Here is a 23,353-nt window from a genome sequence, read left to right on the forward strand (position 1 = left end):
AACTTTCTAGGCTTGTAAACAATTAAAATGATTTGTGTCACTACAATGAATGACAATGAATATGACCATACAACTTTTTAAAATTCAACTCTTCACTTGTCTAGTTACATTATCTTTAAATTATTCTGTGTTAATTAACTAATCTAATCAACAATGAACCAATTAATTTCAGTTTATCTAAATTAGATTAATTTGTAATCTCTATCTACAGTCCATGTTGTCATCACTATTTAGCATGTTTGCTTATCATCAATTAACAAACACTTGACAATTATTACGATTTACGGGTTTTCGGAGACCTAAAGGCAAAGCAAAAAAACGGTTAAGCCTAAAAGACCAGAAATGGGCTCAAGTCCAATGAATTGAATCCAATGTTAATTCAGTTGCTAGCAAAATTCGTGTTCGACTCAAGGGTAACACGATGAAAGTGTTTGTCAGCTCAACATTTTCATTTAAAGCTGATTTTTTTTCTGCTTAAGGTTCAAGCTACACATAAAAATACACTTGATTGTTCAATTAATTGTGTTTGTTTGAACCGGATTAGGTTTTCTGGGCTCTCTTTCTTTCAAGAGTCATTATGGATGAAGGAAGGCTCGAAGACAATCAAACTGTCACACAATTAATGTTAGCTATCAACAGCTAATCAGTACACTCATACGCTAATTGTATTTATGTTATTGTTAATATGGACTGAAAGGCCCTATGCCCACAGGGTGTCAAATAATCTTAGATTGTTAAATTAATTGTTTAAGCAATTAAATTGATAAAAACCTTTTTTATATTAAAAGAAACCGAAGGTAAAAATTTCGCTGCTAGTTTTCATATGAAGGAACTGAGAATTGGTTTATCAAGAATATGAAGATCCAGCAAATTTTTCGCATCTCTAACCAATCCTAAAATTAACTGTTATACATTTTTGACTGCATATCAAATGTTCATTTCATTTGTTTTATTCATCATCGACTTACCTTTGTAATTTGACCATTAGACTATCTTCTATCTATTTAGTGCATCAACTTTTCAATAAACTAACCGTGAATTTCAAGCATTTGAACGATCAATAAATCATTTTATTATTAAGATTTTTGTGAAAAGTTTTTTAACATCTGACAAAACCAATCTGAGTATTTCTTTTACTCTTATCTAATTATTAATCTTTGCTTTATTTTGGTGTCTTTCGAATATGATATTGGGCATTTTTCTCTGTCTTCTAGAGATTCCAAAAGCTGCTTTTAAATTCAACTCACTTCCTGGTTCTAATTTGATTCTAAATTGTTGGACAATACAAACAAGATACAGAAACATCTCAACATTAGCCAATCCTTCACCAGGACAAATCCTTTTACCTCCAGAAAATGGGACGAGATAAGCTGGTTTAACGGCTTTAGTACCTTCCTCGGTTAGAAATCGTGAAGGGTCAAATTTACTTGGTTCAGTCCACAATTTGGGATCATGATGAACCGACCAGAAGTTGAATAAAACAAATGCATCTTTAGGTATCTTATAAGTACCAATGGTTGTGTCCCGAGAAGCTCGTCTAAAGAGATTCGTCGGAATAACTGAACTATATCGTTGTACCTCGTAAAGAAAGGCCATTGTAAATGGCATTCGATTTCGATCTGAGTACTCGGGTTTTCTTTCATAACCAATAACCTCTTCTATCTCTGCTTGTATTTTATCATAGAATTCAGGATACTTGATAAGATACAACATCGCCCATGACATTGTCGATGCAATAGTTTCCAAGCCAGCACCAAAAAACGCAGCACAGTTACGACGTAAAATACCATAGCTAAAGTTACCATTTTTTTCTAGCTCTTTGGATAAATCTGCGTTCTTTTCTCTCTTTCGTCTTTCTTGAAGATAGCCATCGATATAATCAACGACTTGGTCAGATGAACTCTCGATATGCTGGTCAACTTCAGTTTGAATGTAAGACTCAATATATAAAACATTTCTCTTAATGAGATCCACTCTGAATTTACCCAATGCGACATAAAGTGGAGCTAACCAAGGCAAGAAAACGAAGATATTTCCCACTGAAAATATTCTTCCATTTGACTGGAAGCTTTCATCGAGTTTCATTTTAACCGGATCGTTGTAGTCAAACTTATGGCCAAACAATAAGATCGATATGTTATTGGACACTGAAGCTCCAAATTTCTTCAGAAAATCAATAGATTTACCATCATTGTTCAGTTCTTGAAGGAACGATTGTATTTCTTCACTAATAAGATTTTCTAAAATGTTCTTACCAAGACCAATATCTCGAAGGATATGAAGTGAAAGTCGACGATGTTCACGCCAAGAGTCACCCGACATTTCGACTAACGAAGGGACATCAACTATTCCAGGAAAAAAGACGGCCTCAGGTCGAGCTAATAAATCTTGGTTAGCAAAGGCTTCTTTCATGTGAGGCCAATCACATATGGCTACGATATTTTTCTGGCCCAATTTAACACTGAAAACGGGTCCATATTTAGAGGCCATTTTTTCAAATTCCAGGTAAATATGTTGCTTGATCAACGGCAAATAGCCAACAATTGGATAGCCCCATGGACCAGAGGGCAACGAGACGATGGTCTGAACCGTAACCACGATCCATTTAACTAAATAAATTAAACAAAGTCCTAGAAAAGCAGTAATTAAAGTTTGAGAAGATGATGAAATTTGATCCAAAGGAGACATAATTAACACAACAATCAAGAATAATTATTGATTCTCAATGCTCGCAATCAACGGAAAACTTTGCAATCATATCTCCAATTTATATCATAATTTTTCCCGTTAATAATCATAAGCAGGATTAAAGCTCATTCGTGATTGTTTTCCTAGAAAATCAATTGAAAACTTCTCATTAATCACATGAAATCGAAATCAAACAATTAATCCAACAATTAATCTCAAAACATTTTTGATCTCTGTATATGGTCAGCGTTTACCAGAAAGACTGGTCAGTCAATTAATGTCATCTCTTTTTAATTGTTGCTAATTTTAGAAATTACCAGTTGATTATTAAACTAACAATCACAACTCTACCACGATCTTTATTCACTTTTTAAGTTCACTGATTAATTGATTTTTATATGATTAATTTTATATTAACCTTCTAGGCTTGTAAACAATTAAAATGATTTGTGTCTTTTCAAATCTAATCAATTGATCATTTATATCAATATGATGAAAGTGAATCAAATTTCATTTGACTATAAATTATGAATCTGAACAGAAAATATAAGATGATTTGATTGTTATAAATTTGAAAAATTCACTAATTAACTTTCATCATAAATTAAAAGGTTAACAACTTTTCGTTTGAAACAATTTAACTTGGAAAGTTGATTTGTTTAGTTTTCATTTGTATTGAGCAGTTGAAACTTCATTTCCATGTTTATTTATTTACATTATCCTTTAATTATTTTGTGTTAATCAACTAATCTAATCACAATTGTAATCTCATCAAGTAGGTATCTTACCTTTTAACCAGAATGATTACCAGAATTTACTTAAAATGTACCAACAATTGATACCAATCAATTAACAGTTGATCTAAATTGTTATTCATTTGTTGTCTCTATTCACAGTCCATGTTATTTGTTGGTTTTTTTTTCAATATCTTAATTGTTTAACGTACATAATTATTCAAATTTGTTTTCTGTCAATTTAGATCACTGAGCTTGTATACATTGACTGAATGTGATTAAATTCTCAGAGCAATTTGGTTAATTATTAAGACTTGAAAATCATCACCAACGTAAAAATTGAACACAAACATCTAAGGTAAGTTTAATTGAGAAAACTAATGTTTAACAGTTTTCTTTATCATCTCAATTACTTTTACAATTTCAGTCTTAAGTCATGATTAGTTCAAGGTTTGAATCAATTGAACTTTAATTCAATGGTTAACCAGATAAATTAATTGGCCTAATTATTGAAAATCTGTGAAAATTGAGGAAAAATTTGTTTATATTTTTGTTTACATTTCGTTGAATAGGATAAGCGCCAAAATTGAATTCGATTAGTTAACAAAAAGAATCAAATTAATTTCCTTTGATTTTATTGATAATCAGTGATTTATGATTTGAAACTGTTGTTTAATTATTTCTTTTGAAATACCTGAGTTCGTATGTATTGAATTTGCAAATAATTTTTGATTTTCTTTCTTTCAGTTGACTGATTATTCAATTTGCTCCAAATTCCAACTAAAAATCAATTTCTGTTGAACAATTAAAAGAAATCAAAATGTTGGCTTCCAGAGGATTAGTTAATTGTATTTCCAAGAGATACATATCAGTCTCATCCAGTCGATTGTTGAAATTTACTGAGCAACATGATGAACTTCGTAGTACCGTACGGAAGGTAAATAACAAAATCGCTACAAGAAAAGTTGAAAAATTTCTTAATTTGATTGGATTTTTTTCCTTTTAATTAGATTGTGGAAAAAGATATTAATCCATTTGTTGACCAGTGGGAAAAAGAGGGAATGTTTGATGGACACAAACTGTTCAAAACTCTTGGATCAGCGGGTTTACTTGGCTTGTGTCGCGATCCAAAGTACGGAGGTCAAGGTCTCGATTATTCATTTTCCGTCGCCATGTACGAAGAGTTTGGTTATCATATTAACGCTGCTGGTCCATTAACGGGAATCGGGGTCCAGGCGGATATGGCACAACCCGCTTTGGCTCGATTCGCAAGTGAAGAGTTGAAACAAACTTTTCTAGCCCCAACAATTTCCGGGGATTTCGTTGCCTGTCTCGGAGTTTCTGAACCGGAAGGAGGATCAGATGTTGCTGGTTAGTTGATTGTTGTGAAAATAGATCATAACAAACAAACAAATCAATACCAATTAACCAAAGAGTCCCAACAATCAATAGTTAATTTCATATTCACATTGATTGCAACTCAGATCTAATTAGCATTTGATATTCATTCAACCAAAAAAGAGATTAACAATCAGCATATTAATAGTTAATTTCCTTTTCTCTTGATTAGCAATCAAAACAACTGCTAAACGTGAAGGCGACGATTTAATCATCAATGGAGGTAAAATGTGGATCACCAATGGCTATCAAGCTGATTGGATGTGTCTCCTTGCAAATACGAGTCAAGGTTCACCCCATAAGAACAAATCGCTCATTTGTGTTCCACTTAATCTACCGGGTGTTCATCGAGCCAAAAAAATCGCCAAAATGGGAAATTTATCTTCGGACACCGCTCAGATTTTCTTTGACAATGTTCGAGTTCCGGCCAAAAATATTATCGGCGAAGAGGGAATGGGCTTCATTTACCAAATGATTCAATTTGCAGATGAACGATTAGTTGTTGGATCAACTTGTGAGTTTCAATTTGCCCTTTACAGTTGACATTTAATCAGCTAATTGTCTGAATATCTTTTCCACAGCCACTGCATCAGCACAAAGAGCAATTAACGATACAATTGAATATTGTCGTCAAAGGAAAACATTTGGACAGCCATTGATTGACAATCAACACATTCACTTTAAATTGGCTGAGTTACAATGTGAAGTCGAGGCTGTTAAAGCTCTACTTTATCTCGCTGCAGGTAATTAACTAATTAACATGTAACTCATTAAACAATTGATTCTTTTTGCTTCTTTCAAGATAAATTCATCGAGGGAGAGGATGTCACTTATTTGGCGTCGGTAATTAAGCTGAAAGGAGGTCGCATGTTGAGGGAAGTTGCCGATGGTTGTCTTCAATTCTGGGGGGGAATGGGCTATTCGGACGACGTTCTCATCAGTCGACTTTATCGGGACACTCGAGTTATTTCAATCGCCGGAGGGGCCGATGAGATTATGCTTGGAATTGTGTGTAAAATTATGGGCATTTTACCGAAAGCCAAAAAAGATAAATCAACTTGATGTTATTTTGTATCGGGATAAAGTTTCTTTTTAATATAAAAAGTATATTCTTTCGTTTATAATTTTTACGATTGCAAATAAATCGATGTTTTGATTTACAATTTGTTTAATTGGTGGACATAATTGTTAGATCCAATTATTTGTATGGTGGTTGTTGCGCCAAAAAAACAACGTGGTCTTTAGATTAGTAAGTGTCGACACATCAACCACATGGTAGTTTGATCAACCTGTTGGAGAAAAAGGAAAAGGAAATGAGTTAACCCATGTGCTCAACTTGGTAAAGGTTTGGTAAAGGTTAGAGTTAATCAGGACAGAAAATTATAATCATTATTTTTCAGCGACTCTAGTCTGTAAATTTCATCATTTGAGAAATATCAAGGTTATAGTTAGAGTCAGGATAAAACACTTACCAGAAATTTATGATTTAACTTGAGATTGTAATCACATCCACTTGAGAAAGCGATTCAAGCATGGGAATCATGCATGTATAGAAATGAAAGAGAAACAAATGAATGAAACAAGGGTCAAAATTTTAGCTAAATAGACAAAATTAACAAAAGTCTAGCAACAATTATCTTAAGATGATTATTAGGTATCAAGTGAATGATCAGTCATTTAATATAACATAATTGTCATCATTGATTGTTCAAGAGGTGTCCTAAGTTAAACATCATTTCAATTCACTTGATAAAATAACTTCAAGCACCAGAAATAAAAATCAACAGATAAGAAACTTACTTGTGAAAGCAAAAACCATTTTAAGTCATTCAACCAAACGGACACGTGGTGTTACCATCACAGAGCGAAACCACGAGGTGTGTAAGACATAAACCAGAGAAGTGGACAAAAACCCATTCAAGTAATAAACGACAGTAGAACTGGAATACCCATCATGATGATAGGGAATAACCTAAAAAAAGAAAAGAAAAAAAAAAAAAACCATCAATAACCTGATAGAAAAAAAGTTCAAATCAAATGTGGAACCAATGAAACTAAAAAATTTGCGGTTTTGTTTTCTCAGACAAATGCCTCGCACTGTACAATCAATTGAATTCCTGTAATTGATATAATCTCAATGGTATCGGTGTTCCAAGATATAAACGGAAAGAGAAAGGTAAGACTCAAACCGAGTGATTATATAAATTGGATCTCCTCATTGAATCAATAGGCGGAATTTCATACTCGTCATCGTTCATCATATGAAAACAAAACCAAACAAATTAATTAGTAACCAAACAAAATCAAACAACAAGGAAGAAAGAAAAAACAATAAACAAACCTAATCAAACAATTGAAGACAATTTAACCAAAAGGGAGAACAATTAAAATAATAATTACCTAAAAAACGATGAACAAACCAGAGACTAAAGGAAGAAGATGAAAAGTGTAAAGATGATGAAGATACCGAAACCTTAAGTACTAAAAGAAAACGGAAATGAGTTTGCTCAGTTGGGAAAGAAGAGAAAAAGCATAAAAGCATAAAAAGGAAGAAAGGAAAGAGAGAGAAAAAGAAAGAGAGTGAAAGGGAAAAGCATAAAGGGAATAGAAGAAAAACGGAAAAAGCATAAAAGAGAATAAAAATTTATTCTTTTCTACGTCATCTTCCCAATCGGACATCACTTTTATTCCTGTGTAAATATTGTCAACCGATTATAATTTAACTCTTTGCTTATGGTGACCAGTGTCCATTTCTAACATTTAAATTTAACCTTTTTAATTGTCTTACCTTTTTTTTTGTGTTCTTTTGGTATTTGGAACATTTGATTAAACCGGTAATTCAATTTGTTTGTCGAAGCAAAATACAAACCGAAAGCTTTTTATGCTTTGTGCTTTTTGTCTTACTATTTGAAGATAAATCTCGTTTCCGTTTCCCAACCATCATCATCACAAATATAAAACATTTCTGATACGTTTTGTATCATTTCTCTTATTCAATTGTTTTAGGTAATTATCCAAGTTTTTTTCTCTCTCTTATTATGGTTAACGTTTTCTATTTTCCTATGTTGTAAAATCTTTGTTCAATTCCATTCTCTATCCTTTCTCATCTCTGTGATTTTTTGCTTCTTTTTATTTTCTATCTCTCTTTCTTTTTTTCCTTTTTCTCTCTGTTTTTTTTGACCGAAATTTTTGTTTTTTTTTCAATTATGTGTCTTTTCCCACAGTGGTTATGATTGACCGGGTGTTGTATTCTGTTTCTCTCTCTGTGTATGAATTTTTATTGCTCTCTGCCATTTCCATCAATTGGTTTTTCACATTTTGACATTGGCTTCTTTTATTTTCCCTATTTCTGTCTTTAGCTCTTATGTGTGTCCTCTCTCTGTCTCTCTTTCTCTCCATTTTGATTTGGTAATTTTTATCTTTGAGGTCCTTGTGTGTTGAGGTTAATTTCTTAAGTAAAATATTCTCTGGTAAATTGAATACTTTGGATGATTTTAGAGAAAAATATTCGTTCCTTTTGCCTCTCAAGTGGTTAAATTTTGTTGTACTAAATCCTTTTCTCCTTCTCAACTGCTTACATGTACAGTTTTTTTCTATCTTCCTTGAACATGTGTTGTTCTTGTCCCCATTTTCTTTGGTAATATTTTTTAATTTTTTTCTTCAATACTTATCAATTTTTCTTTTTCTTTCTTTCCATGATTGGTTTTTTTGTGCCGCTGGTCCCCATTCCAACCATAGTTAACTAGATTATGACTTAATTTATAGTTCTTTCTGAACTACTTGACTACTCTATGGATTTCGGAACATCAACGGCTTAAGGTATGTTTTATCGTATTATCTCATTTCAGCTATTATCTATTTCGTGTGTATTATTTTCTTCACTTCATTTCCTTACTCTGTTCTCTTTCTTTTTATCTATCTTTCTCCTCTCTCTCCCCCCTTCTTTCTCTCTCTCTCTCTCTCCTGTATCTCTTTCGGTCTCTATCTTCTTCCTCGTCATCACTTTTCCTCCTTCTCCATTTTTATGCGTATGTGTTTCTGTGTTTGCATCTTTTCTCATGGTTTTTTCTTTTACTCATTTCTACTTGATTTTTATGTTTTTGGACAATTTGATTAGGACCCCTCTTGATCATGGCTGCTGATTCGACTGGTACGACTGGTGAAACTCCCGGACCTTCAACTTCAATGGAAAATATCCCACCAACTTACGATGAAGTCTTTCCTGCTCTCCCTGAGAGTTTTCCTATATCTTCCTCCGACAAGGTTGAGATGAACGGAGGCTCAACTGCCCTTGTTAACTCTTTTAGACCCAAGCCAATTCCCACTACGACTAAATTAAAACCAAGCCAGATAACGAAAGTTTATATTGTCTCTCCTGAAGAAAGACGCTTCAAAGATAATAATGTCTTCAGAGAAAGAGATCAAACTAAAATATGCCTTGAAATTATGCACGAAACAAACACCCGAATTGAAATGAGCAACTCTAAGGATGGAAAATTGACCTTCTTGATTACTGGTAAAGAAGAAGCTTGTATCTTGGCTAAGAAGAAAATTGCTGAAGCGGTACAGATGAAAGGTGAAAAATTAGTCAGCATTCCTAAAGAACATCATAAATTTATTCTTGGTAAAAATGGTTTAAAGCTGAAAGATTTGGAAGAAAGAACTGGAACTAGGATCACTGTTCCTCGACAAGATGATACATCTGAAGCTGTCAAAATTGTTGGTACTAAGGATGGAATTGATCGGGCAATGCATGAAATACTCTCAGTCTCTCACGAAGCAAATTCAAAAGCTGTTGAGAAGATTAAAATTCCCCGTTATTTACATCCTTTCATCCGAGGTCCTTTTGATGAAACAGTTAATCAAATTGCTGCAGAAACTGGTGCCCGAATCGCTATCCCACCCCAAGAAGCAAACGATGAAACCATTAATATCATGGGTGACCCCAACTCGATCGCTGCTGCCAAGGCTAAAATCATGGCAGTTTATGAAGAAAAGAAAGTCAAATGTACATCTGTACCTATGCAAGTTAAAAAGGCTCAGCACAAGTACATCATTGGTCGCGGTGGTATAACTCAACGAGAAATCTTCAAACAAACCGGAGTTTACGTGGATATCCCCCGTCAAGATGATGAAACTGATACTGTCACTCTCTGGGGAGAACCTGAGAAAATTGGACCCGCTTTAAGTGTACTTTGGGAGAAAGCTCATAGTGAGGTGGAAGAAACCATTGAAACCGAACCATGGGTTCATCGCCACATTTTAGGTGCTAAAGGAACCAACTTCCAAGAAATGAGTCAAAGCTTCAATAATATAGTTCGAGTAACCTTTGAGAATAATGGTATCGTTCGAATGCGAGGTCCAAGAAATGATTTACCCAATGCAAGAAAAATTTTGGAAGATGCAATTGCCGAGATTCAAAGTCGTATCTCTGTGATTAAACTTCAAATTGATCCAAAATATCATCGATTTATTATCGGTCAAAAAGGTAAACAGATAACTCAAATTCGGGAAGAAAGTAAAGCCCAAGTGCATATTCCTGACGAATCTGACCATAGTGCCTCAAGCGATATCATTCGGATCGAAGGTTCTGCTGAGGCAGTTAAAAAGGCCCAAGAAATGTTGACAGCAATAATTGATAAACAAAAAGAACGAGAAAATGAAGTTACCAAGGAACTTGCAGTTGAACAACGTTTTCACCGGCATTTTATTGGTACAAAGGGTGAAGAAATTAGAAAGATCAGGGATATGTTTAACCAAGTAAGTTTAATAATTTATTCTTATCCGTCTTTATGACTATATACTTTTTTTCCGTATTCAATATATTGAAAAAAAGAGAGACGTCATTCAAGAATGTGAGAAACAAGATTAACATTAAAGAATCGCACTCGTACATCTAAAAATTTGTCTGTGAGAATTCCAATCTCTTCAGACCCGTCAAGACATTGACACTGAAAACTGGTTTCATTCTATTCCCTTTCCAGTCTCTCTTTCTCTTCTTTTTTCATCTTGTGCAAAAAGTTGTCCCAGGGCTACTTGTTTCATGTTACCTCCTCCTCTCTCTCTCTCCCTCTCTTAGATATCTGTATCTTCTTATCTTTTCCCCGTAAGTCGTATTTTCTCTTCCACGTGTATGCGAAGTGTAATCTTTAATGGTAATCTTGATGAAATCATTTATTCATCAACATTCTTCATCATTACTTACTTTTGATATTTTTCTTTCATTTTTTTTAGGTTGCCATTAACTTTCCTGATCCAAGCTCCAAAAGTGACAAAGTCACAATTCGTGGTTCTAAAAATGATGTTGAAAAGTGCTACAAGTTTTTAGCTCAAGAAACACAAAATTTATTAGTTAACAATTATCGTTTAGAAGTGCCTATTTCCAATCAATTTTACAAATTGTTTACTACTAAGGAGCGAGTTAAAATACAGCAGGTAAACATCTAATGCATTTATCACATTTATCAAGTATTTTAAGTTGGTGTGCTAGTGAATTGTGTAAGCAACAGAAAGAAAAGAGAGAGAGAGAGTGAGAGAGATTTCTATAGAGATAGAGAGAACGAGAGAGTGATAGAAAGATAGATAATGGAAATGATTATTGATTACAGTTTCAAAACGTGCCACATCGACAATTTTATTTTTCTCATACAATATTGTATTTCACTGTTTTTTTTAAATCAATTTCTTTTTTTTCCTCTTCAAACGCCCTTTTCCGTTCAGATGAGCAAAGAAACCAATACTCGCGTCGATCTACCGCCTAGCCAACCCAATCAACCGGAAGCAAAACAACCAACCAGCCTTCCTCCTATTATCATTTCTGGCAAGAAAGATGATGTTGAAAAAGCCAAAGAAATGATCATACAGCTTCAAAAAGAATTAGGAAATCATGTTCAGATTGATATCTTCATACCTGCTAAGTTTCATAATTCACTTATCGGTAAAAAGGGTAGCCTCATTAGATCAATTAGTGATGAATGTGGTGGTGTTACTATCAACTTCCCCCCTGAAAATTCCGGAAGCGAAAAAGTCTCAATCATTGGACCTAAAGAGATGGTTGTAAAAGCAAAACAACAATTGCTTGAATTGAAAAATGAGAAAGTTGAGAACAGTTTTGAAGTGGAAATCAAAGCTAAACCCGAATTACATAGGTTCCTTATTGGTAAAAAAGGTACCAATATCAATAAATTACGAACCAAAACCGGTGTGCGAATCATGTTCCCTGCTGATGGGGACGATGTTTCTGATGGATTAATCACAATTGTTGGTAAAAAAGATGGTGTTCTCAAGGCTAAAGCTGAATTGGAGGAAATGATTCAAGATTTGGAAAAGATTGTCGAAGATACCGCTAAGATTCCACCACAATATCATGCCCATTTCAAACGCATTTCTGCTCAACGGCAGATTAAGGAAGGATTGGGTGATTTACAGATCACTTTTCCTAAAAGCAATAATAGCGATGTTGTTAGTATCAGAGGTTCCAAGGACTGTGTTGAAATGGCAAAGACTCGTATTACAGAAATGGTTGGTGATTTGGAAGCTCAAGTAACTATGGAAGTAGTTATTCCTCAAGTTTATCACCGAAACATCATGGGTAAAGCAGGAAGAAATGTTCAAAGTATTCAAAGTGAGCATAAAGTTGAAATTCAATTCCCTAAACGTGATACTGGTGATTCTAAAGATGGTGTTCTGAATGGTAATGCTGATGGTGAGGTAGCAGTTCAAGATGAAGCACCTGAAACTCAAAGTAATGATAAGACAAAAGAATCTGACATAATCGTATTGAAGGGTCGAAAAGAGAACTGCGAATCCGCTAAAAATGCCCTTCTTGAATCAATTCCAGTTACTAAAGAAGTTGAAGTGCCTTTTAGTTTTCATAGGTTTATCATTGGTCAAAAAGGAGCTAATATTAGAGAGATGAAAGAAAAGTTTGATGTTGACATTTCTGTTCCTCCTTCTGACAAGCAAGAGGATTCAATTAAGGTCAAGGGAACCCGGTCTAACGTTGAGATGGCCATCGAAGCAATAAATGAGAAAGTACAAAAGCTTAAGGATGAACAGTTGGAACGGGATGCTAAAAATTTCAAATTGGAGATACAAGTTGATCCTGCTCACCATCCTAAGATTATTGGAAAAGGTGGTAAAATTGTTTCTAAAATCCGAAAACAATTTGAGGTTCAAATCCAATTCCCACCAGAAAAGAAAGACGAAGTTTCCGACATTATCTCAATTATTGGTTACGAAAAAAATGCCGAAGCCGCTAAAGCAGCTATCCTTGATATTGTTAGAAAATTGGAAAACTCAACATCTGAAGAGGTTGAAATTGACGCTAAGGTACATCGACGATTAATAGGTGCCCGAGGTAGAAATATCAATAACATTATGAGTCAGTTTAAAGTTGAAGTTAAATTCCCTAAGGAAAACAGTAGCAATCCAAATCTGGTCACTATTTCGGGCGAACCTGATAATATTGAAAGAGCAAGAGAGCATTTACTCTCTCTTCAAGATGACTATGTAAGTATTGTCTTTGATTAATCTGATTAATCTTCTCTTATTATCATTAAGAAACTTTTATCCACTTCATTTTATCAGTATCAAGTGATTAAAATACATTTCCAATTTCTATGCTAACAAATTGAAGGTCATTTGCACTTGATGAAAAGAAAAATTAAAACTTATCTCATTGATTAATTTTCTCTCTTAATATTAGCTTGATGATGTCGAGGAACAATATCGACCTCCTAGACAATCCAACGATGAAAAGGAATACACACCAAGAGCTGACCCTGGCCGTGGATTTTATGTTAAAGGTGCACCTTGGGAACAATCACAAAGTATGCCTGATACATCTAATTCTGAGGAATTTCCATCAATGCTTGGCGATGGTGGATCAGATACTTCTGAATCACCTAAATCTCGTGGATGGGGCTTATCAAGCAACCGAGTTGCTTCATCCCTCTTGCAAAACTAACCTACTAAACGCAATCTAAAGGGCAGTTGTAGCAAACAACACCAACACTCACACAATCCTGAGGAATAATATCATTTTATTTGCTTAATGTTGATTCGTCAAGAGACACTAATGGGTTTATATACATTTAATTGTTGATAGTGATCATCACCAAAAAAAACATGTTTATCATCAATATATTAATATTTGGGGGAGAATTTGTGAACACAACTTTTCAAAAAGCTAAAAACACTTTTTGAAAAAACAGGCAGAGAAAAGAGTCATCACACCTTTGCCTTGAGATTTAAAACAAATTATTATTTACATCTTAATAATATAAATTTATATATTCAAACATCTAAATCATCAAAAAAACACCGTCAACGTCAACAACCATCACACCATCAACAAGAAAACTTGAAAATAACACAATTCAATCGCGTAATCAGAAATCAGCAAGAAGAAAGAAAAAATTACAACTAGGGCTTAAAGAAAAAGATGAGATTAATCAAAGAGGAAAGATTTTAGATTGTGTTCAATTTTTGATTTAATCAATGAAAACTAACAAAAAAATCAAAAAAAACAATTCAATTGATAAAAAAATAGCAAGAAAAAATTATATACATAAATGATTATATATTTTGATAAATCAATCTTATTGGGACAAATGATTGTATTCAATTTAAGTTACAAAAATCAAACCACTACAAAGGGATTTAAATTAATTAGTATTTGATCAAACTTGCAATTAAAATGCAAGCAGCCTAATTATATAATATAAGAAAAATATATATTCAGGTTTTACCTTTAATTGTCAAAATCCTTAAGAGAAAAGGGAAAGTTTATCATTAATCATAATCCTAATTAATTGTGTTAATTAATCTGGTTAAGGTTAAAAATTTTCTTTCTCCAAGTTATTATAATTATTACTATTATTTAATAGATTGTTTCTAATAAAACAAAATCAATTCTAATTGTCACTAATTGTCAAGGAATTAATTGATTTCTTACCAAACAATAAGACAAAATGAGTTTTATATTAAATTTGTTTCTAAATTAAACTCAACCTTTGGTTAACATTTAATTGATATGATTAAGGAAATGAAACAGTTTGAATTGAAAAAAGAAACTGATTAGACTAATTAACTAAATGGTGATTCTAAACAATCAGGACTTGAAAATTATTCGGAAAATTAAGTTTGATTTTTAATCATTTTAGAGTTAATTGTGATTAACATGCATTAAATTGTAAATTGTCCAAAGCGACAGTTCCTTGCGAGGAAAAGGGAGCAGCCGATCGAGAGAAGGTCAGAAAAAACGGACTCGATTGTCGGCCAATGTAAGCGGACGCATTTTCCAGGTGGACATTTTGTTTCGAGCGATGATTGTGGTCGACGGAGCGGTCGAGCTTTTCCAGAGAACCGACAGTCCTTTCCCATCACTTGCTCCGTCGCCGTCAGAATCAACCGTCAGAGTGACATAAAAAATGGCCGATAGATCGTAGATTATATAAGAAAAAGTAAAGTAGCAGGTTGACCTTGAAGAGTAAAAGGTCGGTGAGTTGAGGTGAACGGAGGGCAAATGAGGTAAATCGACTAAATTAAGTATCAAATATTTGCCCTGAACTGTTCCCGCGGTGGCATCGCGAAGTGGGTGCAATTGAAAGTATTTGGATGCATGTGAGCCCGAGATTAGTACCCAAGTGGCATATCGAGTACCTGAACGAGTCTGTGACCAACCACACAGCTCTTTAAACGCTTCTTGGTCCGTTACTGAGTCGAGGTCACAAATTGACGGACAACGAAATTCATCTGAACCATCTTCACAGTCCATTTTGAAATCACAAATCCCTCGATTCTCTGAACATCGAGTTACTGTTGTCTCACAATTAAAATCATCCAACGGGTTAGTCCCACTTCGGACATCATCACCTTCGTCATCAAGTCCGTCGCTACAAATTGGATGTTTATTTCGAACCGATTTATAAGCCTTGAAGCGACTTTTTTTCTTCCGTTTTCCTCCCGACCTTGAGTTTGACTTTTTACCCTCTTCGTCTTTATCCTCCGGTTGATCGGTAAATATTGGCCTCGGTAAACTAGTCACCGGTCGTGGTAACTTGCCCAACCCTCTCCAATCGGTAATCATGTCACGTAACTTGTCCCTTGAACCTTTGGACACTTTCGCAGGTCTACTAAGCATAGGAGATGAAGGGGGCGAATCAAAGTGACCATTAGACTCAGAAATCGGATCACCAAGCGGTGAGTCACCATGTCGCAAACAACCATCACTGATCAAAGTGTCATCAATGGCCACGAACCCATTGACCGTTGAATAGCTCGAATCAACCGAATCAAGTCTTATGGCCTCAATCACGGGCGTGAAAACGTAACTGGCCACTAAGGGTATCTTAACCGCCCTCCAATCGTTATCCTTGGAACTGTGGATGACCAAGATCGGCTCAGGTTCTCGGTCACCAACCATACGAATACCAATGACCAGTTTAGCGAAACCGATTCCATGAGCGATATATTTTAAGCTCAAGGTACATTTCCCGGTGAGTTGAGCGGCCAAAGGATAATGTCCAATGCGCACGAAAGATCCGTTGGTAGTTAACACTCTGGATGTTGTGTAAAGGTATCGGTCAGTTGAATAAGGACAATGAGCATCGCCGTAGGCACATTGACCATCAGGTTCAGAGAGACTCCATTTAAGACCATTGGTATAAGCAACTTCATGTCGCCACGAGCAAAGGTCAGTTTCAAAGTCACAGAAAAGTTGAGAGTAATCGCCGATCACTAGATTAACCTGTTGAAAGATTAACACAATTAACCAATTCACCTTCATATTAATCCATTGATTAACAATTAACCTTTAACTTAAACATTTTGATTAACTGAAGTTCATCTGAGTTAATAATCAACAAAATGATTTACTTTTTTTCATCAAGTTGCACAGACAGGACTTAATTTAATCATCTCGTCTCTCTTAATTGTTCCAGGCCAATTCATATATTATCTTTGTTTACTGTTCCTAACGGTTAACCGAGCGGTTGAATTTAAACTAAATCAAATTTAATTGTATTACCCCAATGGTTAATCCCATTGAGATAAAAACCAAAAACAAAAAGATGAATTAACAAACAATAAGAGGAAAAAAATTCATTTCAATTGAATGGAAATCAACTGTGATCCTTAATTATTGTAAACAAACAATTAGAATCTCATTCAATAAATCAACAACATCATTGGATGAATTAAAGATGAGCAAACAATCAAATCACAATTAGACAAAAATAAACTGAAATTAAATTGTTCCAACCTTTTCATTAAAAACCATTAACATAATCAAATCTATTAAATTACTTAACCAGCAGTCAATTTATTGGTTGAATTTACTGATCACATCGATCATTTAAATTGATTTAATTTACAATCACAATCAATCAAACAATTGTCACCAATAACTAAAAAAGGTCCAAATGAAAATTGATTCAGTTGATTATTAATCAATGTAATCAAATGTAATCTCAATTTAATTATTTTCAAATTACAAGATCATCATTGATAGTATTTGGTGTAAATCGGAAACAATTTAATAATTATGTTTATAATCATAATTTGATATTCTCTGTGTTAATGATCATAAACGCTAAAGAAACATTGAGAAATTTGCTAAATTCATTGAATCAATTTCTAAAATTTTATCGACAGTTTCTTATGAGCAAAGGTTGACAATTAGTATGAACTAATTCTTGACCATTACACAAAAATGACCCAAACATTTATAACGAAAGGTTTGCATTGTAAATCAACTCAATTAAAATGGTTTTTATTGATTATGTTCAAATTTGGACCTTTGACCAACGGTATTATCCAATCGATATTGGGATCATCTCTTTGCTTAACCAAATCAACTAGTTTCATTTGTGCAATCGTGATAATTAATAGCTCCACATCAATTATCAGATCTTTATTTGTTATATTTGGATTGAAATGGAACCAGTTTACCAATTATGTTAATTCAATTGAACAATTGATTGTCAACAACTCAACAATTACGAGTTACATTTCCAAACGTCGCAAAATCAAATACATCATCTTAATCGCAGTATTTTTCAGTTATCAGATTATGTTCATTGAATCAGTTTTGTTTGATTCTTATGATTCACAAATCTTTAGATTCATTGGTTTTGGGCTAAATACATTTTCATTGTTTGCCTGGTTTTTCATGATGAACACTGTATTGGACATTACTATATGTTTACAGGGCTTATTTCATTTGAATAACAATGAATTTGACCAATTAAAATGTACTGTTGATTCTGATGTTGAGAAAAGTGATCTGAAAGTTAGATTAATGAGATTTAAGCTGAAAAGACATCAATTGTTTCATAGTAAATCAATAAGAGTGACACAATCAGCTGAACAATTCATCAGGTATTATATCACTTGGATCTACCTTGAATTTGCTTCTTACAGTACGATTGAAATTTGCATTAAAATTTTGTTCACTTCGAGTTCCTTCACATTTTATCATTTTGGACTGACCAATCTATTTATTATGTCTTATTTGACTTACAACTTGATTGCTGTTAACAGTTTATCGCACCAATTTACTGAGAATCTGTATGAGATTTCATTTTATTCAAATATGAGACACTTTCGACAACAAGTAAGTATCACCAATCGACTTTAACTGTGACCAGAATCTAATCCATTATGTTTATCACTTGTTAATCCTCAGATTAGATTATATCTCTACCGATTAACTAAACAAGATGTCGGATTTACCTATTTATACTAAAAAACTTACAAATTGTTTCAATCTTTTCAATTAAAATTATTAATCTAAATCAAATCTACTAAATTATGTAAATTTCGAAACCAGTAGTCAATTTATTGGTTGAATTTACTGATCACATCGATCATTTAAACTGATTTAATATAAAATGCGATTACAATCACAATCAATCAAACAATTGTCACCAATAACTAAAAAAGGTCCAAATGAAAATTGATTCAGTTGATTATTAATCAATGTGATCAAATGTAATCTCAATTTAAACAAAATTACGATCCAATGGTTAAATCAATTGTTACCCAAGGTTTATATTTCCAAGCTAATTCATTAAAATGGTTTGTGTTAATTGCTTTCACAATCGGTCCTTTAATCAACAATATTTCACAATTAATATTACGATTTCCACCTTGTCTTAAATTGTCCCATTCAAATGCTGGATATTGTTTAATTCAACTTATCGATTATATTCTTGCAATCATAAGATCATCATTGATCGTATTTGGTTTAAATTGGAAACAATTTAATAATTATGTTGATTATCTTAAATACTTGATTACTACTAATCTGAGTGAAACAATTGTATTATCAGCTTACATTTCCAGGCATCGAAAAATCAAATTAATCATGTTAATTGTAGTTTTTAGTGATTATCTAAGTATTTTCATGTTATCAGTACTGAGTACAAATGGTTCACTTACGATTAGTAAATTGTTTCTAATTGTTGTCAATTTATTATCAATTGTCCTTTGGTGTTATATGGTTGGACTCGCAATTGATTTGTGTATCTGTTTACAAGGGATATTCAAATTAGTGAACAACCAATTTGAACAATTTAAGTTGTCCCTTGATTCTGATGTTGAAAAAAGTGATCTGAAAGTTAGATTAATGAGATTTAAGCTGAAAAGACATCAATTGTTTTACAGTAAATCAATAAGAGCGACACAATCAGCTGAACAATTCATCAGGTATTATATCACTTGGATCTACTTTGAATATGCTTTTTACATGATAAGTGAAACCAGTGCTATTTTATTATTTCAAATTAATTTAGTTCGTTATCTTAATTTTGCCATAGTTAATACGATGCTAATTAGTTACATTACCTATCATCTAATTGCTGTTAACAGTTTATCGCACCAATTTACTGAGAATTTGTATGAGATTTCATTTTATTCAAATATGAGACACTTTCGACAACAGGTAAGTATCACCAATCGACTTTAATTGTTGTGAGAATCTAATCCATTATGTTTATTACTTGTTAATCCTCAGATTAGATTATATCTCTATCGATTAACTAAAAAAGATGTTGGATTTACCTTCGGTAACCTGTTCGTAATCACATCAGAGTTTATCGCTTCTCTCATGTCCATCTCACTAACAATCATCTGTGCGAGTCCGACAATAGTTGTACTGAAAAATTCATTAATTTCAAAAGTTAATCAATTTTATTAATAAATTCTCAGCGGTTGAATGATTGATACAAACAAAATAAATTTCTCCGATTAAAGTCACATAAAGAATGAAAATAGTAGCTGAATTACCATCTATCGAATTTAATTTTAAATTTTGAATAATCAATCAAACTAATAGATGAGAAAAATTGTAAAAATGAATAATGATTGATTGAATCAATTTCTAAACTCTTGTCGACAGTTTCTTATGAGCAAAGGTTGACGATAAGTATGAATTAATTCTTGACCATTACACAAAAATGACCCAAACATTTATAACGAAAGGTTTACATTGTAAATCAACTCAATTAAAATGGTTTTTACTGATTATGTTCACATTTGGACCTTTGACCAACGGTATTATTGAGGTGATATTGAAATCATCACTTTGCATGAAAATAACCAAATCGAATGGCGCATTTTGCTTCGTATTGGCCATAAATTATTCCGCATCAATTATCAGATCTTTATTTGTTATATTTGGATTGAAATGGGACCAGTTTATCAAGTATGTTAATTCAATTGAACAATTGATTGTTTACAACTCAACAATTACGAGTTACATTTCCAAACGTCGCAAAATCAAATACATCATCTTAATCGCAGTATTTTTCAGCTATCAGATCATATTCACTGAATCAGTTCTGAATAATTCTTATAGTTCTCAAATCTTTAGATTCATTGGATTTGGTTTGGATACATTTTCATTGTTTGCCTGGTGTTTCATCTTGAACATTGTATTGGACATTACTATATGTTTACAGGGTTTATTTTATCTCAATAATATTGAATTTGACCAATTAAAGTTTACTCTTGGATCTGCTGTTGAAAAAAGTGATCTGAAAGTTAGACTAATGAGATTTAAGCTGAAAAGACATCAATTGTTTCATAGTAAATCAATAAGAGTGACACAATCAGCTGAACAATTCATCAGGTATTATATCACTTGGATCTACCTTGAATTTGCTTCTTACAGTACGATTGAAATTTGCATTAAAATTTTGTTCACTTCGAGTTCCTTCACATTTTATCATTTTGGACTGACCAATCTATTTATTATGTCTTATTTAACTTACAACTTGATTAATGTTAACAGTTTATCGTATCAATTTACTGAGAATTTGTATGAAATTTCATTTTATTCAAATATGAGACACTTTCGACAACAGGTAAGTATCACCAATAGACTTTAATTGTTGTGAAAATCTAATCCATTATGTTTATCACTTGTTAATCCTCAGATTAGATTATATCTCTACCGATTAACTAAAAAAGATGTTGGATTTACCTTCGGTAATCTGTTCGTAATCACATCAGAGTTTATCGCTTCTCTCATGTCGATCTCATTAACAATCATCTGTGCGAGTCCAACTGTCCTACAATTTAAACGATTCTTTAGTTAATTAGAATCATTCATTTAATCAACTAAAACAACATTTGATGTATTAATAGCTACTAAATTAATAAAAATATACTAAAAACTTACACATTGTTTCAATCTTTTCAATTAAAATATTAATCTAATCAAATCTATTAAATTATGTAAATTTCGAAACCAGTAGTCAATTTATTGGTTGAATTTACTGATCACATCGATCATTTAAACTGATTTAATATAAAATGCGATTACAATCACAATCAATCAAACAATTGTCACCAATAACTAAAAAGGTCCAAATGAAAATTGATTCAGTTGATTATTAATCAATGTAATCTCAATTTAAACAAAATTAAGATCCAATGGTTAAATCAATTGTTACCCAAGGTTTATATTTCCAAGGTAAATCATTATATGTGATCAAATTTAATCTCAATTTAATTATTTTCAAATTACAAGATCATCATTGATTGTAGTTGGTTTAAATTGGAAACAATTTAAAAATTATATTGATAACCATAATTTGATATTCTCTGTGTTAATGATCATAAGCGCTAAAGAAACATTGAGAAATTTGCTAAATCAAAAAAATCAATAAAATTCTCGAATAAAAAATAATTGATCGAATCATCTTCATTTGATTAAAGACTCATTATCAGTCTAAATTTGTCACTGTTTTTGACCATTAAACAAAAATGACCCAAACATTTATAACGAAAGGTTTACATTGTAGATCAACTCATTTAAGATGGATCCTGATAATTATGTTCACAATCGGACCTTTGACCAACGGTATTATCCAGTCGATATTGGGATCATCTCTTTGCTTAACAATAACCAAATCAACTGGTTTCACTTGTGCAATCGTGATAATTAATAGCTCCACATCAATTATCAGATCTTTATTTGTTATATTTGGATTGAAATGGAACCAGTTTACCGATTATGTTAATTCAATTGAACAATTGATTGTCAACAACTCAACAATTACGAGTTACATTTCTAAACGTCGCAAAATCAAATTCATCATCTTAATCGCAGTATTTTTCAGCTATTTTACTATATTGGTGAAATCACTTCTGTCTGATTCTTATGATTCACAAATATTCAGGTTCATGAGATTTTCATGTATGTTTTGTCGGTTTTCTCCTGGTGTTTCATGTTGAATATTGTATTGGACACTAGTCTATGTTTACAGGGTTTATTTTATCTCAATAATATTGAATTTGACCAATTAAAGTTTACTCTTGGATCTGCTGTTGAAAAAAGTGATCTGAAAGTTAGATTAATGAGATTTAAGCTGAAAAGACATCAATTGTTTCATAGTAAATCAATAAGAGTGACACAATCAGCTGAACAATTCATCAGGTATTATATCACTTGGATTTACATTGAATTTGCTTCTTACAGTACGATTGAAATTTGTATTCACATTTTGTTCACTTCGAGTTCATTTCGATTTTATCATTTCGGACTAACCAATCTATTTATTATGTCTTATTTAACTTACAACCTGATTGCTGTTAACAGTTTATCGTATCAATTTACTGAGAATTTGTATGAGATTTCATTTTATTCAAATATGAGACACTTTCGACAACAGGTAAGTATCACCAATAGACTTTAATTGTTGTGAAAATCTAATCCATTATGTTTATCACTTGTTAATCCTCAGATTAGATTATATCTCTACCGATTAACTAAACAAGATGTCGGATTTACCTTTGGTAATCTGTTCGTAATCACATCAGAATTTATCGCTTCTCTCATGTCGATCTCATTAACAATTATCTGTGCAAGTCCAACTGTCCTACAATTTAAAAGATTCATCAGTTAGTCAACTATTACAATCAATTTACTTGGTGAAAGAAACCTTTAGATTTATTCATCAATCGTTATCATCAATTTATCTGTCAAAGTTATTGATTGTTAATCAGAATGGTTCATTGTGATT

General features: G+C 32.7%; 3 protein-coding genes and 1 long non-coding RNA gene across 6 annotated transcripts; 2 read left to right on the forward strand and 2 right to left on the reverse strand.

Moving 5' to 3' along the window:
• Positions 1-1,048: 1,048 nt before the first annotated feature.
• LOC128391773 (cytochrome P450 2C15-like) lies at positions 1,049-2,735 on the reverse strand. Its single transcript, XM_053351720.1, has one exon. The coding sequence runs from the start codon at positions 2,686-2,688 to the stop codon at positions 1,144-1,146; it is 1,545 nt and encodes a 514-aa protein (XP_053207695.1). The 5' UTR covers positions 2,689-2,735; the 3' UTR covers positions 1,049-1,143.
• A 575-nt stretch (positions 2,736-3,310) lies between these two features.
• On the forward strand, positions 3,311-5,983 carry LOC128391775 (probable acyl-CoA dehydrogenase 6). 2 transcript variants are annotated; one of them, XM_053351722.1, is made up of 7 exons: positions 3,311-3,463; positions 3,668-3,780; positions 4,170-4,359; positions 4,433-4,793; positions 4,993-5,334; positions 5,402-5,563; positions 5,623-5,983. In XM_053351722.1, exons 3-7 carry the CDS (start codon positions 4,243-4,245, stop codon positions 5,880-5,882), a joined length of 1,242 nt encoding a protein of 413 aa, XP_053207697.1. In that variant the 5' UTR covers positions 3,311-3,463; positions 3,668-3,780; positions 4,170-4,242; the 3' UTR covers positions 5,883-5,983. The 2 variants fall into 2 exon arrangements, with proteins under 2 accessions (XP_053207697.1, XP_053207696.1); XM_053351721.1 differs by lacking the exon at positions 3,311-3,463 and having other exon boundaries at positions 3,545-3,780.
• Positions 5,885-6,373, reverse strand: LOC128391785 (uncharacterized). Its single transcript, XR_008325865.1, has 2 exons — positions 6,293-6,373; positions 5,885-6,109 (listed from the first exon to the last, which is right to left on the reverse strand). It is a non-coding gene; the product is annotated as an uncharacterized LOC128391785 (long non-coding RNA).
• Positions 6,374-7,536: 1,163 nt separating this feature from the next.
• LOC128391771 (vigilin-like) lies at positions 7,537-14,353 on the forward strand. 2 transcript variants are annotated; one of them, XM_053351717.1, is made up of 6 exons: positions 7,537-7,826; positions 8,559-8,639; positions 8,938-10,580; positions 11,055-11,255; positions 11,541-13,331; positions 13,528-14,353. In XM_053351717.1, the coding sequence occupies exons 3-6, from the start codon at positions 8,952-8,954 to the stop codon at positions 13,786-13,788; spliced, it is 3,882 nt and encodes a 1,293-aa protein (XP_053207692.1). In that variant the 5' UTR covers positions 7,537-7,826; positions 8,559-8,639; positions 8,938-8,951; the 3' UTR covers positions 13,789-14,353. The 2 variants fall into 2 exon arrangements, with proteins under 2 accessions (XP_053207692.1, XP_053207693.1); XM_053351718.1 differs by lacking the exon at positions 7,537-7,826 and adding an exon at positions 7,923-8,087.
• The last annotated feature ends 9,000 nt before the right edge of the window (positions 14,354-23,353 follow it).

The sequence above is a fragment of the Panonychus citri genome, unplaced genomic scaffold (genome assembly GCF_014898815.1).
Source record: "Panonychus citri isolate SS breed McGregor unplaced genomic scaffold, ASM1489881v1 Contig00135, whole genome shotgun sequence".
NCBI lineage: Eukaryota > Metazoa > Arthropoda > Arachnida > Trombidiformes > Tetranychidae > Panonychus > Panonychus citri.